Genomic DNA, 16,607 nt, shown 5'->3' on the forward strand with positions numbered 1-16,607 from the left:
GGTAAATAGAGTCTTAGCCTTATTAGAATAGTCTCGATCTTGCAGTCCACTCTGAAAGGGTCTTGGAGTCCTCCACCACCGCCACTTTGAAAAACCACTATTCCATTACAACGAAAATTAACAATATAGATAAATTCCACAAACATAACAGAGTAAAATAAAAGAATGCATGCTATATAATTGTACTTACATAAAGAAGAAAAACAGACAAAATCCTACAAGTGCTAGCACTCAGGAAAGAGGTTGCCTTTGGGTGTGGGGTGTACATAACTGGGAGGCTCCTGAAATGCAGGTAAAATCCCTGCCTTTGCCCAGGTGGTGGCCACACAGGGGCGCCTTCCTTTGATGACTACTGAACAACACCTTGTCACAGGTGCAGTGACAAAGTAAACCGCCCAGTTCAAAAACACAGCACTGACTGAACTTTATAAGATGCCTCCTAAGCACATATATAGTTTTTCTTGTTATTCTGTTCACCTAGTAAATCCTGTTGACAGATTTCCCGTAATGAATCTGTCTTCCTGCTGAGCATTATTATTTTAATACACAATTGCATTTGACTAGTATTTTATTTAGGACTTTTGTATTTAGGATGTTAAGTGAGTCTGGCCTACAGCTCAGCCTCAGAATGGGCTAGCATGCTTCTTCCATCTTTGTTTTCCGGGACGGTGACATCCCAGAGCCACTGCCATTTGCTGCTGGTGGAGATTACTCAGATTTGGTCCTGCCATCTAATTTTGCTTTCTACTGACCACATTTTCTTCTTGGATTTGCTTCTGTTTCTTGATTCTTTTCTTGGCTTGACAGTCACTTGATTTTTTTACTTTATATCAATAACTAGAATTACTTAATGTCTAGATACTCTCTGGAAAATGAGAACCTCAAATCAAGAGAGAATCTGGAAACAGATTCAAATTCATAGGCCACATGGCACACGATAAAGGTGGCATTTTAAATCAGAAGGGGAAAGAAATGTCAATAAATGGTGTCAAAATACTTGCCTAACCATTTTGAGGGAAGCCCTGGGACTCTAACCTCACATTTTATTTCAAAAACTTTACTGAGATATAATTTAATTTACCATAAAATTCAGCCACTTTAAGTGTATCAACCTGGCATTCTGTAACAAAATAAATTATATATAAGTCAAACATTTATATAAAAGAATGAAATCAAAGAAGTATCAGGAGATAGCTTATGTCAATTCATTCAGAATCACTAGTGAGAAAGGTCTAGTTTGTCGTAACTAGAATGCAGAACCCAGAAATCATAAAGAGATAGACGAGTACCTGTGAGTTCCGACCTCACAGACAAGGCTGAGAGACAGAAGCACCTGGGGCCGGGGCCGCAGCTCGAGTGGGCGCAGGGCCGGCTCTGCCCTCACGCGGGCTGCTCGGCGAAAGGTGCACACCGGGGAGAGGTGGTGAGAGGCACTCGGCAAGCGGCTCACAGAAGAACACACAACCGACCGCCGGGAACACGCACAACTTCAACAGCAAAACACCAAAATTCCCAAAACACAGATTTAGCCAACAAATTTAAGTGGGGAAAAATACAATAAGGTTAATTTTGTTGTAAATTTCTTTTGATTTAAAAAAACAACAAAAAGCACAGATCTGCTGGGGCAGGTGGGAGAAATGTCGCTCTCAGGTTGCTGCAGGTAGAAGGACAGACTCGCGGGTGACCTGGCAACATCCCTGGTAACATTGAAACCCCACATTTAAATGCAGATGACGTTCACTGTCTCCAAGGACACCCAACAAACGTGAGACCCTAAATGCCTCTGAAGTTTCACTTGTGACAAAAGCAAAACGGTAAAACCCGCAGGACAGAGTGTGACACACGAGACGGATCCCTGCAGCAGTGCGGAAAGCAGCACAGGGAAGAGACGGGAGGGAGGCGCGGGAGTGGGCAGGGTCGGCCCCTCCTCCCAGGGCCGGGACAAGGAGGCTCCAGACAACAGTCCCCCAAGGAGGCTGGGACGTGCTGGCCACACCGAGAAGGGGACTGTGACGCTGGTTTAGAGTGTGCCATGGGTCACCCGACCATGGGCTGGTGACACTGTGGTCTTCTTTATACTTCTCCATGTGAAAGGGGAAAAAACTAATAACTGATTTTTAAAAAACATTTTTTAAACCCCTTTTAAATCTCTAATGGTGATATTTCCCATCAATTTACTTTTGAATAATTATTAATAAATTCAGAGCTAGGAGCAAAATTTGAATATCTGCCCCAAAACCTTCTTAAAAAGTAGAACAGACATAACTGCTAAAAATGAATTTGAAATTGAAACAAAAATGAGACGCCTCCAAAACTCCGACGGATGAAAGAAAATGCCTTACACACGTGTTGAAGGTGTGCCCAGTGCACAGGGCAGGCTGAGGGCACAGACAGCTCACCGACACGACTGCACACTCTCCAGTGAGCCTGTTCAAATGCATGCACCTGGACTTCTCTGCCTACTGTTAGTTTTAAAATAACTCACTAGGTGTAACATTCCACCTTAAATAGAGATGGACAAAAGTTTTCTCAAAAAAGTCCGATACACTTGAACAGTGAAACCAGCAATAGCCACGCCGGCCTGATTTGTAACTTTCCAGGTTCCTCCTTGTCCCTGTGTTGCTCCTGACTTACCCTCTCAGAACTGAAAGAGACCAAAAGCCCTCACTGAAGCATTACACAGGTACTCATGTAACAGAAACATTTGTACCGGTGGGCACGGTGGCTCATGCCTATCATCCTAGCACTTTGGGAATCAAGAGGCAGGCAGATCGTTTGGGCTCAGGAGTTTGAGACCAGCCTGAGCAAGAGCGAGACCCCGTCTCTACTAACAAAATAGAAAGAAATTAGCTGGAAAACTAAAGATATATAGAAAAAATTGGCCGGGCATGGTGGCTAACGCCTGTAGTCCCAGCTACTCGGGAGGCTGAGGCAGGAGGATTGCTTGAGCCCAGGAGTTTGAGGTTGCTGTGAGCTAGGCTGACGCCACGGCACTCTCTAGCCCGAGCAACAGAGTGAGACTGTCTCAAAAAAAAATAATAAAAAAAATTGTACCCCCTTAATACCTTAATAGTGTGAAATTAAAAAAAAAAGACAGAAAGAACTGAAATGGCACGAATTTACACCTACACCTCAAAGTCTACTCAGAAACTTTTTCTAGGGTTCCCTGAGACACTGGGCTCGGCGTTCAGGGGCTGCCTGTGTCTGGCCATGGGCCGAGGCACGGCTGAGACAGGCCCAAGTGCGCTGCCCGTTCCTGCCCTCGGGGGACACGGGAAGCTGTCCCTGAAGATGGCACGAAGACGGCGCACGGCCTGCCCGTGACAGAGTGGGCGTCAGCAGAACTGCACACCCCCCCGGCGAGACCCAGCCTGGGCGCTGCTCCACAGGGGCGACGCTTCAGCCTGCAGAGCGTGACAGCACCCTGCAGAGTGTCCCGGGCACACCCAGGACAGTCGCGCAAAGCCGGCCGCACGCAGCCGCCACGGGCACAGCGTGGCCCATCCACCAATACTCCAGGTTACTGATGCTGTGATCCTGTCAACGCAGAGTTCAGGAAAAAGCTCAGGAGGCTTCCTTCAATGAATGCTGTATGGGAAGACAAACACTTCTTGGATGAAAATAAACTGAGGTAGTAACTCCAGAAAAACAAAAGATAAAAATCCAATCCAAACGCAAACGGATTTTATCAAGCTCCAGAAGCGCCCAGACGCAGACCCTCGGAGCCGACGGTGCTCGGCTGGGCGACTCTCCCCCTCGTCCTGCCACCAGAACGGCAGCGCCCTACCTTCTGGGCACGGTCGGTCTCCGACATGCTCTCCTTGGAGGTCCTGCTGTCCTCGGTGGGGAAGGCGGCCGCCTGCTCGGCCCCGTGCCCCTCGTCCTCCTCCAGCTCCTCCGAGTCGTCCTCGTCCGAGTCCATCTCCAGGCTCTCCCCGTTCACGTGGAGGGCGCCGTCGCCCAGGTCCTTCTCGCCCTGGAACACAGCAGTGTCCACCCACGGCAGGGCCTGCGCTTCGTGGCCAGCCTGCTCCCACCCACAGCTTCAGGAGACGGGAGGGCCTGTGGGGGCATCGCGAGGCCCTGCACCACCTGGAGCAGAGCCCGCAGGCAGGTGAGCGGAGGAAGGGCAGAGGACGGGGTGGGCTTTCCAGCGGGCCCCCGAAGCGGGGCTGGGCCCCCAGACACAGGAGCTTCAGAGCTCTGGTTCCTTCCACAGGGACTCGGTTCACCCAAATCACAGGTGGCCGCGAACGCTCTCATGGCCAAACAGATCCTGAACACACACACGTCTGAGCGCACGTGGCACGGGACTCTCGGTCCTCTTACCTTGGAACCCACACTGGAATGAGTGATACTCTTAAACATCTCAATCACCGTCCTCTGTTTTAACACTTTGGTCTTTTTCTTAGGAACCAGGCTATAGGTTCCCATTCTTCGTTTTTTCTTCCGAGATACTGCAGCTGCTAAAACAAAAGGCAAGCAAGCTAAAAAAAAAAAAAGTCAAAAGGGGACAAGAAAGGAAAAGAAACACCATTCAAATGGCTTTTAAAGATAGGAGATAGTTCATCAAATCCGATCATCAAAACCACCAGCAAACCCCATCGCGGCAGGCAACTTCCCATGGGCCGTTGGCACAGCCCGGCCAGGCACCCCACGCCAGACACATCGCAGAGAATGTGGACACACCTCCCAGATCACCCGTCCGTCTGTCTCATGTGCAATGAGACACTGAGCAAACATCACCACCTCACCCTGCAGTCAGGAACCACAGACGGTAAGCAACAGAGCCCCGAGGTGACTTCCACCTGTGTCCTTGGTGGACGCATGACACTGCTACACTGGAGAAGTCCTGTCCCACATGAAAAGATCTGCACAAATGGTGTGTGCAGCAGAAGCACACAGAGCGGGTGGGGGGGAGCCAGCCTCATCCCCACTCCTGGGGCTGGGCCAGGGTGGTCTCCCGAGGACTCTGCGTCCTCACGTGCAGGGAGGAGCCTGTCTCTACAGCCCTCAGCCCAGCCCTTCCCCACCGCCGGGTCCGCTCCCAGCACAGCCTTCCCTCTCCGCAGTCCAGACACCGAGGGACAAGATCGCTGAAGACCCCATCCAGCTCACTACTGAGGGACGGGACGAGAGGGCAAGGAAGGGACGGCAGCCCTGAGGTCCGGCAGCTGGAGGCAGCAGCAACGAAAGCTGGGGGCCTGGGGTTCCCAACCCCATTCTGAACATAGCAGCTCTAGGTTGACTAGTTTTATATAATGAGACTCTACGATATTTGGTTTTATTTTGTTTTTTTTTAAGATTCCGAGGTTTAAAAAAAAAATCTAAAAGTCATTGCTATAACATAAAGGAAACACTACTACAGGGCTGGAAAAAAATACATGATGTTTTCAGCTGGGCACAGCAGCTCATCCCTGCAGTCCCAGTGACTGGAGAGGCTGAGAGGGGAGGATTGCTCAAGTCCAGCCTAGGCAATGTAGCACGATCTCATCTCTTTTTTATTTTTATTTTTTTGAGACAGAGTCTCACTTTGTTGCCCAGGCTAGAGTGAGTGCCGTGGTGTCAGCCTAGCTCACAGCAACCTCAAACTCCTGGACTCCAGCGATCCTCCAGCCTCAGCCTCCCGAGTAGCTGGGACTACAGGCATGCACCACCATGCTCGGCTAATTTTTTCTATATATTATTACCTGGCCAATTAATTTCTTTCTATTTATAGTAGAGACGGGGTCTTGCTCTATCTCAGGCTGGTTTCGAACTCCTGACCTTGAGCAATCCTCCCGCCTCGGCCTCCCAGAGTCCCAGGATTACAGACGTGAGCCACCGCGCCCGGCCAAGATCCCATCTCTTAAAAACACACACAGAGACGTGTTAGCTCTGCAAAACGCAAAAAGGGAATGTTGGCAGAACACGCACAGCCTAATAATTCCTTTAAATATGTTAGTCTCTCAAATTATAGAGGAAAAAAATGTAGAGTTACAAACCAAAGTTTACAATAATACTGTGTTTTAAAAAATGCATTCATCTCTTAAATGTTGCAGAAAACAAACCACTGCTACAATAATATTAGCTTTTACAGCTGCTGGTGTATTTATCTCTACTGCGTGTTTGTGTTACCACCTGGCACCTTTTCACCCTGCGGGCTCCCTTAAGCATTTCCCGCAGAGCAAGTCTAATGGTAACAAACTGACTCCACTTCGTTTATACGGTAACATCATAATTTCTCCCTCACTTTAAAGGGCAGTTTTGCTGGATATAAGATACTTACTTGGTTGACAGGTTTTTCTGTTTTCTTTTAGCACCTTAAATACATCAGCCCACTGCCTTCTGGCCCCCAAAGCTTATGATGAGAAATCTGCTGATCATCTGACTGAGAACCCTGGTATGTGACGAGTCTCTTTTCTCTTCTGCTCTCATGATTCTGTGTCTTTGGATCTCTACAGTTTGACTGTCATTTCTCAGTGTGGATCTGTCTGAGTTCCTCTCACACCTGGAGCTCCCTGAACCCCCTGAAGGTTTATCGCCACCGCTGTCCTCAGGTATTCTCGTAGACACACCCCTTTTTCCCTCTTTTCTGCTGCCCGGGCTCCCACGTGCATCTATGGGTGCTCCCAATGCCTCGATGGCTCTGTTCACTCTTGTTCCGACTTTCTTTTTAGGAGATGAGGTCTTGCTCCGTCGCCCAGGCTGGTCTCAAACTCCTGGCCTCAAGCGATCCTCCCACCTTGGCCTCCTGCCACACCCAGCTCGCTCTTCAGTCTTTTTTTCCTGTTTCTTGGACTCGGTAATTGCCACTGTCCTGTTGCTCAGCTTGCTGACTCTTCCCTCTGCGAGCTCAAATCTGCCTTCAACTCCTTCTAGTGAGTTTTTCACTTCAATCATTGTACACTTTAACTCCAGAATTTCTTTGTGTTCCTTTACAAGATTTGCATCTCTTTACTAACATTTCCATTTTGTTCATACATTTTCTTGACTCTTCATATCTTCCTTTAGCTTTTGAGCACATTAAAGAGAGTTGTTTTAAAGTAAGAGAGTTGTTTTAAAGTCTTTATCTAATGGATCTGCCATCAGATCTTTCTCGGTGACATTTTCTGTTGAATATATTTTCCTTTGAATGGGCCATACCTTCTTATTTCTTTGCATGCCTTGTAATTTTTTGCTGAAAACAGGACATTTGAAACTAATAATTTGGAAACTCTGGAAAACACATTGTTTTCCCTTCCCCGGGGTTTGTTTTTGTTGTTGCTATTGTTCATTGTTTTGGGTTTTTTGATAGTTGTGGGCTGTCTCTGTGCCAGGGGTCAGCCTGAGGTTTATTTAAAATAAAGGTCTTCTCAGGCCTTTCCTGAGCCTGCATCTTTCTCTAGGCACATGCAGTCACTTTCTAATTTTCCCTGTGTATATAGTAGCTTGAATGTCTGACTCCCAAAAGGAAAAAAAGAGAAAAATGAAGCGGGAAGGAATAACAAGGGCACCAGCCCTTTAACTCTCCTGAAGTCACCTGGGGAGGGGCTTATAGCAATGGGCGTAAGGGCGGCCACAGCCACAGCGGCCAGGCCTCTTTTCCTGCCCCTTGCCCTCAGAGCCCAGCCCCTCGCCACTGGAGGACAGGCCCTCTGTGCCCACCCCGGCTCCCAGAGCTGTGCGTAAGCCGCTCCAGGAACAGAGACGGCCGGTGCAGCACGGCCACCGGGCTCAGAGCTGAAACCGACCGCAGTGCACTGCCCGAGCCTCCCCAGAGTCGCAAACCTCCTGGAGATGGCAGAGCTCTAAAACAGTGGTGTCAGACAGACTCTACCAGCACAGCGTGGCCCTCGGCGGGAGATGGAGCGCTGACGTGAGGTTCCTGAAACACCTCCCTCCCGGAATCCTCTGAAATAGGTTTTTAGTGTGCTTTCTTTTTTGATTGTAAACTTCTACACTTTGAAAAGATACAGAACAAGATGCTAACAAAGGTGCCAATCCAGTTTGCTAAGAGAACTCACATTCACCTAGAGAGAAATCCTGCTGCCCTTGGAGTCTGGGCCAGTGCAATCACCCCAGGCCAGGGCTTCTGCGCTGCGCACACGCAGTGTCCCCAACCTCTGGCCCAGCACGGGGTCTCCCGGCCCCGACACTGAGGAGTCGGGGGTGAGACACAGGTCCTACAGAATCACGTAGGATCTGAAACTAAGAATTTTGTTTTGGATCTAAAACTAAGAATTTCAGCTGCCCAAGGAAATGAGCCACAGGCACAGAGCTCTGCTAGGGCTTCGTGGTTTCATCAGCGCACCTCCCGGCTAACGTGTGGACCTGCTCATCTTGACTGCCTGCAGTAAATTTACCAGTGTAACAGGAGGAAAAAGAACAGACCTTCCGTGATCAACACCATAGTAATTTTAAAAATTAATAAAAAGAGATGACATGAAATCACAACTTTCCTGAGATAACTGAGGTACCGCTCCCAACCTGAACGGCAGGTGACAGAGTGAAGTTTGACAAGATGACCACCAACCTGCTGCTGTTCTACACAGACACTGGCAGACGGCCCACTGCCGTAGCAGTAAGGGGACCTCACACTGCGCCCGCCCCCAGGAACCCGTCCACACTCCTGCATTTCCAGCAGCACAGACGATGCTGTCACAGACGATGCTGTCACAGACGAGATGCCTTGCATGGCATGCTCTGTGGCAGGAAGCACTTCCAGGCACAGAAATGTCGGCTCCTCCCCCTGTCTGGGAGGCGGGGCAAGCCCTGGGGAGCAGCTGGCACTCCAGGGCTGGAGCCACCTCACACGTTGCCCCAGATGACCATGCTGACTGACCACCATCTCCAGCATAGCAACAGGAAACGGGGGTGGGGGGGCAAGGAAGGGGAACCAGGCTGCTAGATGCTCGAGCACGTCCTTTTCAAAAGCTCCTATTAGGGCCGGGCGCGGTGGCTCACGCCTGTGATCCTAGCACTCTGGGAGGCCGAGGCGGGCGGATTGCTCGAGGTCAGGACTTCGAAACCAGCCTGAGCAAGACCGAGACCCCCGTCTCTACTATAAATAGAAAGAAATTAATTGGCTAACTAATTTACATATATAAAAAATTAGCCGGGCATGGTGGCGCATGCCTGTAATCCCAGCTACTCGGGAGGCTGAGGCAGGAGGATTGCTTGAGCCCAGGAGTTTGAGGTTGCTGTGAGCTAGGCTGACACCACGGCCCTCACCCTAGCCTGGACAACAAAGTGAGACTCTGTCTCAAAAAAAAAAAAAAAAAAAAAATAGCTCCTATTAAAAGACAAAATAATAAAGCTAAAACAGGAAAAAATTTCAGCGCTATAACAGAAGTCCTAACTTTTGACATTCCTTGCCAATCCTTACATACATGAGCATAACTCCATAGCTTTGCAAAATGACAGGTGTAACTGTTTAAAACAAATAATATTGAGTTGAAGAGCCAAAAAGTTGGGAGGTAGGGGTGAGAAATGACTAATCTTGTTCTCTAACTGCCAATTAAAAGAACCAGGCCTCCCTGGGGAACAGCCAATTGCAGAACTGGGAAGGAACAGGACAAGACGAGCCTGGACCAGTCAAGCTGGAAAGTCTTTGGAAAGTGATGGGGTTGGCCAGCCGCGGTGGCTCACACCTATAATCCTAGCACTCTGGGAGGCCAAGGCGGGCGGATTGCTGGAGGTCAGGAGTTTGAAACCGGCCTGAGCAAGAGTGAGACCCCGTCTCTACTATAAATAGAAACAAATTAATTGACCAACTAATACATATAGAAAAAATTAGCCGGGCATGGTGGCACATGCCTGTAGTCCAGCTACTCGGGAGGGTGAGGCAGGAGGACTGCTTGAGCCCAGGAGTTTGAGGTTGCTGTGAGCTAGTCTGACACCACGGCACTCACTCTAGCCTGGGCAACAGAGTGAGACTCTGTCAGAGAGAGAGAGAGAGAGAGAGAAAAGAAAGAGAAAAGAAAGAGGAAAGAAAGAGGAAAGGAAAGGGGAGGGGAGGGGAGGGGAGGGGAGGGGAGGGGAGGGGAGGGGAGGGGAGGGGAGAAGAGAAGAGTAGAGAAGAGGGGAGAAGAGAAGAGAAGAGAAGAGAAGAGAAGAGAAGAGAAGAGAAGAGAAGAGAAGAGAAGAGAAGAGAAGAGAAGAGAAGAGAAGAGAAGAGAAGAGAAGAGAAGAGAAGAGAAGAGAAGAGTGATGGGGTCACGTCCTAGGGCTCAGGTGTCAGCCCAAAGGGGCCCTGACGGCCAAGCCAAGGACACTTTCAGAAACAAAATAAATAACGATAGTAATGAATTACAGCCCAGAGATTCAAGTAAGAGTCCACAGGTCAATATTTAACAATAAATACAGATGGTTGATGGCCGGGCGCTGTGGCTCACGCCTGTAATCCTAGCTCTTGGGAGGCCGAGGCGGGCGGATTGCTCAAGGTCAGGAGTTCAAAACCAGCCTGAGCAAGAGCGAGACCCCGTCTCTACTATAAATAGAAAGAAATTAATTGGCCAACTGATATATATATTAAAAAAATTAGCCGGGCATGGTGGCGCATGCCTGTAGTCCCAGCTACCCGGAAGGCTGAGGCAGAAGGATCACTCGAGCCCAGGAGTTTGAGGTTGCTGTGAGCTAGGCTGACGCCATGGCACTCACTCTAGCCTGGGCAACAAAGCGAGACTCTGTCTCAAAAAAAAAAAAAAAAAAAAAAAAATACAGATGGTTGGGTGGATGGATGGGAGGGTTAACACTTCCTTACAGCAGAACCTGGAAGAATCAACAGAGAGGGAATGATGGAGTCAGAAAACCACCACCTAGAGTCCATGATGCACGCTGGATGCATGTCATCAGTGGAACCAAGTCCCATAAGGATGTCACCAAAAAAACCTGCAAAGCTCCACCCCCTAAGCCACACACAGACCAGCACCTGGGACACAGAAACTTCATGACTAAGAGACCGGCAGACTCCACCTGGCCACAACAGGACAAAAGGCCACCAAAATGCCTCTCTTAAGAGCACATGACAGTCACCTGCACTGTTCCCTGACCTGACTTCCATCCTGGGAAACACTGGGCTAACCCTCATCTGGCACATCCTACAAAACTCCTGGCCTATGCCCCCCAAAATGCCAAGGTCCAGAAAGACAAAGAAGGCTGAGAATGTTTCAGATTGAAGGAGACACACAAGATACAACTATTAGGTGGTTACAGGAACCAGGACAAGAATTTGGGTTTTTTTGCTGTAATGGACATTAATAGGGCAATTGGTAAAAACAGAACAAGGTATGAGGTTTAGATAACAGTTTCACAGCAAAGCTGTGACTTTGATAACTATACTGTAGTTACCTAAGAGAATGTCTTTATTTTTCAGGACATTACAGTTATGTTTAGGAAACAACACTAAAACATTGAGAAATAGAAGAACACAATGTCTACAGTTTACAACTTACATTCACATCTTAGTAAAAAAGAGTCATACATGGGGGAGGGGTGGAAAATTGTGCCAAGTGGTAAAATGAGTGAAGGGTACACAGGACTTCTTTGTAGAATTTTGGCAACATTTTTAGAAGTCTGAAATTACTTTAAAATAAAAAGTATTTTAAGGCTGGGTGCAGTGGCTCACACTTGTAATCCCAGCACTTTGGTAGGCTGAGGTGGGAGGATAACTTGAGGCTAAGAGTTTGAGACCAGCCTGAACAACACAGTAAGACCCTGTCTCTTTATGAAATTTTAAAAAAAAATTAGCTAGGCATGATGTTGCATGTCTGTTGTCCCAGCTACTCAGGAGGCCAAGGGGGGAGGATCGCCTGAGCCCAGGAGTTCCAGGCTGCAGTGAGCCGTGATGGCGCCACTGCACTCCAGCCTATGCAGAGTGAGATCCCATCTCTAAAAAATAAAATATTCTAGAAGTCCAGAAAAAGACATGCACCTGTGGCCAGGTGACAGTCCCCCAAGTGAAGCCTTTCTGGTTGATGGCCACAACCCCCTGGCTGACCTCACCCGTGTCTGTGGCTCCTCCTGCCACACTCACAGAGGCCTCCCAGAAAGACCTTCCCAAATTCAAACTCGACTCCTCCATGACGGGAGCTGCCCACCTCTGGGACGATGCCAAGTGCAGCCGTTCTGGGGCTCCAGAGGGAACCTGAGGCAGCCCTCGCTGTGAGGCGCACGAGCCCACCAACCTGCGCCCCAGTAGATTTCCCATGTGCATCCATCCCCGCCACTGACCGCAGGAGAGGCCAGCTCGGGTGAGCTGGGAGCAGCGGCTGGACACAAAGCCAGAGCAACGGGGATGGTGCTCCTCACCCAGGGCCAGGGGTCCCCCCAGCACACCTCTGTGCTTCTAATAGCTTTGACTCATGAACTAGGAGAGTTTTCAGATCCAGAGTCTTCTACCCAAATAGATCAAGTTTAAGATTTTAGTAAAGGAAACCATCTTCATCTCGAGACGAAAGCAAGCTAAGAATGAATGCCAGTAGGTGTCAGACCGGGTTTAGGGCAGAGGTCAGCGGTGCCTCCTCAGGTGCACAGGTGAGCACAGAAGAGCGTGCTGCCGCCAACAGTCTGTCACTGGAGCAGCACGGCACTTACAGCCCAGCACAACTCCTGGCTGGCAAGGGGAGGGGCAGGACACACATGCACACAGCGCGGCTGCACCGAGCCTCCCTTTACCTGTCTGTGACTTCGTGGTGGCCACGTAGCATTGGTTCTGAGGTAGCGACTGATGAAGGGACGGGAAAGGCGATAAGAGCGGCTGTCGTCCGAAGTCAGAAACGCTTTTGTTGATCTCCTCCCTTGGTTCCTTGTGGTCTCGAGTTTCTCTCGGGTCCTTACTGGCTGCGTGCTTCAAAACAAAGACAGTCAGTGACTGCACCTGTGCACAGTAGACGTCCCCTGAGGCGACACACACCCAAACATCGCTCTGTCCCCGCTAATTCCCCGCAACTGACAGAGGTCATACTATGGGAGAGAACAGAAAAGTCTGCAAACTGAGACAGCACAGAAGCATCTGGACCCACGGTCTGTGTGTCAGTCACCCCCGTGATTCTGGTCGGTGTCGGCAAACCGTGGCCCAAGTTCACAGTGCTCACAGGTGTGTGGCAAGAAGGGGGAAGGGGATGAGAAGAGAGGAATTGTGTGTAGCAAAACCTAAAATATTTCTTTTCTACCTGCTTCTTTGCAGAAAAAGTTTGCCAACTGCTGATTTATGTATTAAGTATCATTAAGCTAAAAAATACCCAATGGGCAGCATCAAAACCTTTCACGAAGTGCTTTCATAGTATCACGGCTATAAGCTGCAACATCGCCCAATGTATATATTCCACAACTGATAATTGCGTTGTATTTTCCAAATGGTCTTTTACCCACAGTCTTACTGATCTTCTAAACCTGTCCTGAGTCCCAGGCTCTGGGAGACCGACAGCAGCCCCAGTGTGTGGTGTGCCGGGCCCCGCCTTCCCTCGCCCACCAGACGCAACCAAGCCTCCAGTCACTGTCTGCTTCCCGGAAATCGCCTACAGCCTCGCAATCGTTCCATCCCAAATCCAGTTCCATTTCACCAAACGTGATCGTGCACACGGTATGTATGATAAGTGGTGAAAAGCGTGAAAAGATAAGGCACTCTCCAACAAACATGCTGGGAAACTAAATGTCCACATGCAGAAGAGGGAAGTTGGACCCTTGTCTAACACCACGTACACAAATTAACTCAGGACAAATGTGAGACCTAAGACTACAAAACTCCTAGAAGACATATGAAGAAAGCTCCACAACACTGGATTTGGCAACGATTTCTTGGATATGACACCCAAAGTACAGGCAACGTAAGAAAAAGTAGACAGTGTCTTCATGAGAATTTAAAAGTTTTGTGCATCAAAAGATACTATCAGCAGAGTGAAAAAGCATCCTATGGGATGAGAGAAAATATCTGTAAATCCTGTATCTGATACAGGGTTAATATCCAGAATATGTGAAGAAGCCCTACAACTCCACAACAACAACCTGATTTTAAAACGGCCCAAGGACATGAACAGACATTTCTTCAAAGAAGACATACAGATGGTCAAAAAGCACATGCAAAGATGCTCGACATCACTCATCGTTGGGGAATGCAAGTGTAAACCACAATCAGATGCCACCTCACACCCATTAGCGTGGCTGCTGTCAGAGAATCAGCGAACAATCAGTGTTGGCAAGGATGTGGAGAAACTGGAACCCTGTGTGCCCTCGGCATGAACGTAAAAACCTGTGTGCCCTCGGCATGAACGTAAAATGGTGCAGCCACTGCGCAAAACAGCATGGCGGTTCCACAGAAAACCAAACATGGAATTACCCCGTGATCCAGCAATCCCACTTCTGGGTATTTACTCAGAAGAACTGAAAGCAGGGTCTTGAAGATGTGTCTGTACATTCGTGTCCATGGCAGTGCCATTCACAGTAGCTAAAACTCGGAAGCAACCGAAGTGTCCCCTGAGGGATGAATGGGTGGGAACAGTGTTGTGTGTACACAGAGCGAGTGTCCCTCAGCCTTGACAAGAAAGGAGATTCTGACATGTGCTGCAGCAGGGATGAACCTGGAGGGCCTTATGTGGAGTGAAATATGTCAGTCACAAAAGGACAAATGCTGTAGGACGCTACTTACAGGAGGTCCCTGGAGTAACCAAGCTCATCAGGACAGGGAGTAAAACAGGGGGTGCGCGGGCTGGAGGAATGCAGAGGGAGCTGTGGTTTGATGGGGACTGAGTTTCAGTCTGTAAAGATGTAAAAGATCTGGAGAGGATGGTGCTGACGATTGCACAAAAATATGAATGTGCTTAAGGCTAATGAACTACATACTTTAAAATGGTTAAAACAGTCACTTTTATGTTATATACCTTTTAACACACATGCACACACGTGAGCGCACGCACACACACGACAAGGCATCCCCTTCTCCTGGAGTCAAGACCAGGGAGAAGCAACCAAAAGGTCATGAATAGGTGACCACGGGGCTCCAGGCAGAGATGGCACAAGGGAGGCAGGTAAGCAAAGAGGGGAGTACCAGGTGAGAGAAGAGTGCTGGGTGAGAGAGGAGTGGGCACGCACAGGGGAGAGGAGGCAGGTGCCAGGGTGGCTGGGAGGCCCATGGAGCAGGTGCTTTCACGAGCTGCGCTCTCTGTCCCCGTCTGTCTTGCCTTCTCTCCCTCTGTCTTACACACGCTGTCTGCCTCCCTGCTGACACTCTGCCCAGTGGAGACCCACCCAGCTCGCCCACCCTGCTTGCCATATCCAGATGTGCTTTCTCCTGCTCAGGCCTCAGTCCATCCTCTGCATGCAGAATGCTGTTGGAACGTAGCACATCTGGTTTGTGAGATATTTTAAAAGTCTTTCTTAGATGCACCAGGTGTGACTCTAAAGCAATCACTGTCCGAACACAGGGGCCAGACAGTGCCTTTTCATGTCATCTACAGACAACCAGGCAGCCCACCTCAACTGGCGCTTGTACAGATGCAAAATGTGATTTTAAAGTACATGTAAATGAGGAGCAGAAGTAAAACCCGAAGAGTAAATCACCACCTAAGGCTAGTTCTTTCTAAGGTACAAAAACCTATTCTTTAATCTAAAAGGTTATCTTCAAACATCTAAACGGTAAGATTAAGAACTACTGGACCTGGGTGAGGACTCTGGATTTCATTGGGACCCTGTTATCTAAGGGCACAAAGACACGAGGAGGGAAGAGAAGACCTTCAGCTGGAGGCCGGGTGGCGTGGCCACAGCCAGACACTCACTCACAGTTACCAAGAGCCACGCATCCACCCACACCCGGAGCCCAGCGTGGGCAGCTGGGCAAGGAGGCAGGTATGGAAACAGCCAGAGGAGCAAGCAGACGGGCTCCCCTGACACCTCCGGAGTGCACGGCTCGGTTAGGGAAATAGCCCGGCTACACTGGCCATAGCAGCAAGCGCAGCAACAAGCACTGCAACCCAGAAAACAGGGTCCCTCCCCACAGCAGCAGCCTCCTTGCTGTCTACTCGGGAAGCAGCTGTAAGAACATCTGAAGCCGTGCTGATGCTTTTGTAAACTTTTATAAGAAAATTAAATTTATTATCATAAGCCTGAAACACTCATTTTATCGTTGGAATGACTGTCCTTAAAACACGATTTTCAATAAAATGTGGTGTCCTAAAAATACCAAACAAGACGGGATTGGCTTTGGGATGGCAGGAAATTCCAAGGGGTGGGGCGCAGAGGCCAGGCCCAAGCCACGGGCCCCCAACAGCTCCTGGAGCAGAGTGGGGGCGCATGGCACCCAGTCTCTGCCAGCACCACATCCGTGGCCCCCAGGAGAGCCACCCAGGTAGGTCTACTCCTTCCTCCAAAAGGCTCCCCAGGAGCAGAGGAAGGTGTTCTAGGGTGTGGAGAAGGCATGGTCAGTCTTCCAGAAATCAGGTTCCAAAGCCTCAAAACACTCAAGTTCTCTTTTCCTACTACTGACCAGTCTACAAATGTTTAGTAATTTTTAACCAAATGACACAACTTGAAATCAATGTATACTATTAATTATCATAATAGTAACTCCATCAAGAACAAAGGCTTATGGTCAAAGAAATTTTTTGAGATTAAATTTCAAAGTGCTTTTTTTCCCCTAAAGGAATATAAGAAGG

General features: G+C 49.0%; 1 protein-coding gene across 9 annotated transcripts in view; it reads right to left on the bottom strand.

The window, feature by feature from the left end:
* EHMT1 (euchromatic histone lysine methyltransferase 1) overlaps positions 1-16,607 on the bottom strand; it is a 153,507-nt gene that overhangs the window by 63,781 nt on the left and 73,119 nt on the right. For 6 of the 9 annotated variants that reach the window (XR_012922152.1, XM_012784411.2, XM_012784420.2 and 3 more), the window contains exons 4-6: positions 12,637-12,808; positions 4,330-4,487; positions 3,788-3,976 (exon numbers count right to left, since the gene is read on the bottom strand). Coding sequence is in view for 8 of the 9 variants with exons in the window: in XM_012784411.2 (XP_012639865.2) it covers positions 3,788-3,976; positions 4,330-4,487; positions 12,637-12,808 (519 nt within the window). In the remaining variant the exon portion in view is untranslated. The remainder of the gene's footprint in view (positions 1-3,787; positions 3,977-4,329; positions 4,488-12,636; positions 12,809-16,607) is intronic. The other 3 variants (XM_020289586.2, XM_020289587.2, XM_012784412.2) reach the window with 1 other exon arrangement.

Source organism: Microcebus murinus, chromosome 12 (assembly GCF_040939455.1).
Source record: "Microcebus murinus isolate Inina chromosome 12, M.murinus_Inina_mat1.0, whole genome shotgun sequence".
NCBI lineage: Eukaryota > Metazoa > Chordata > Mammalia > Primates > Cheirogaleidae > Microcebus > Microcebus murinus.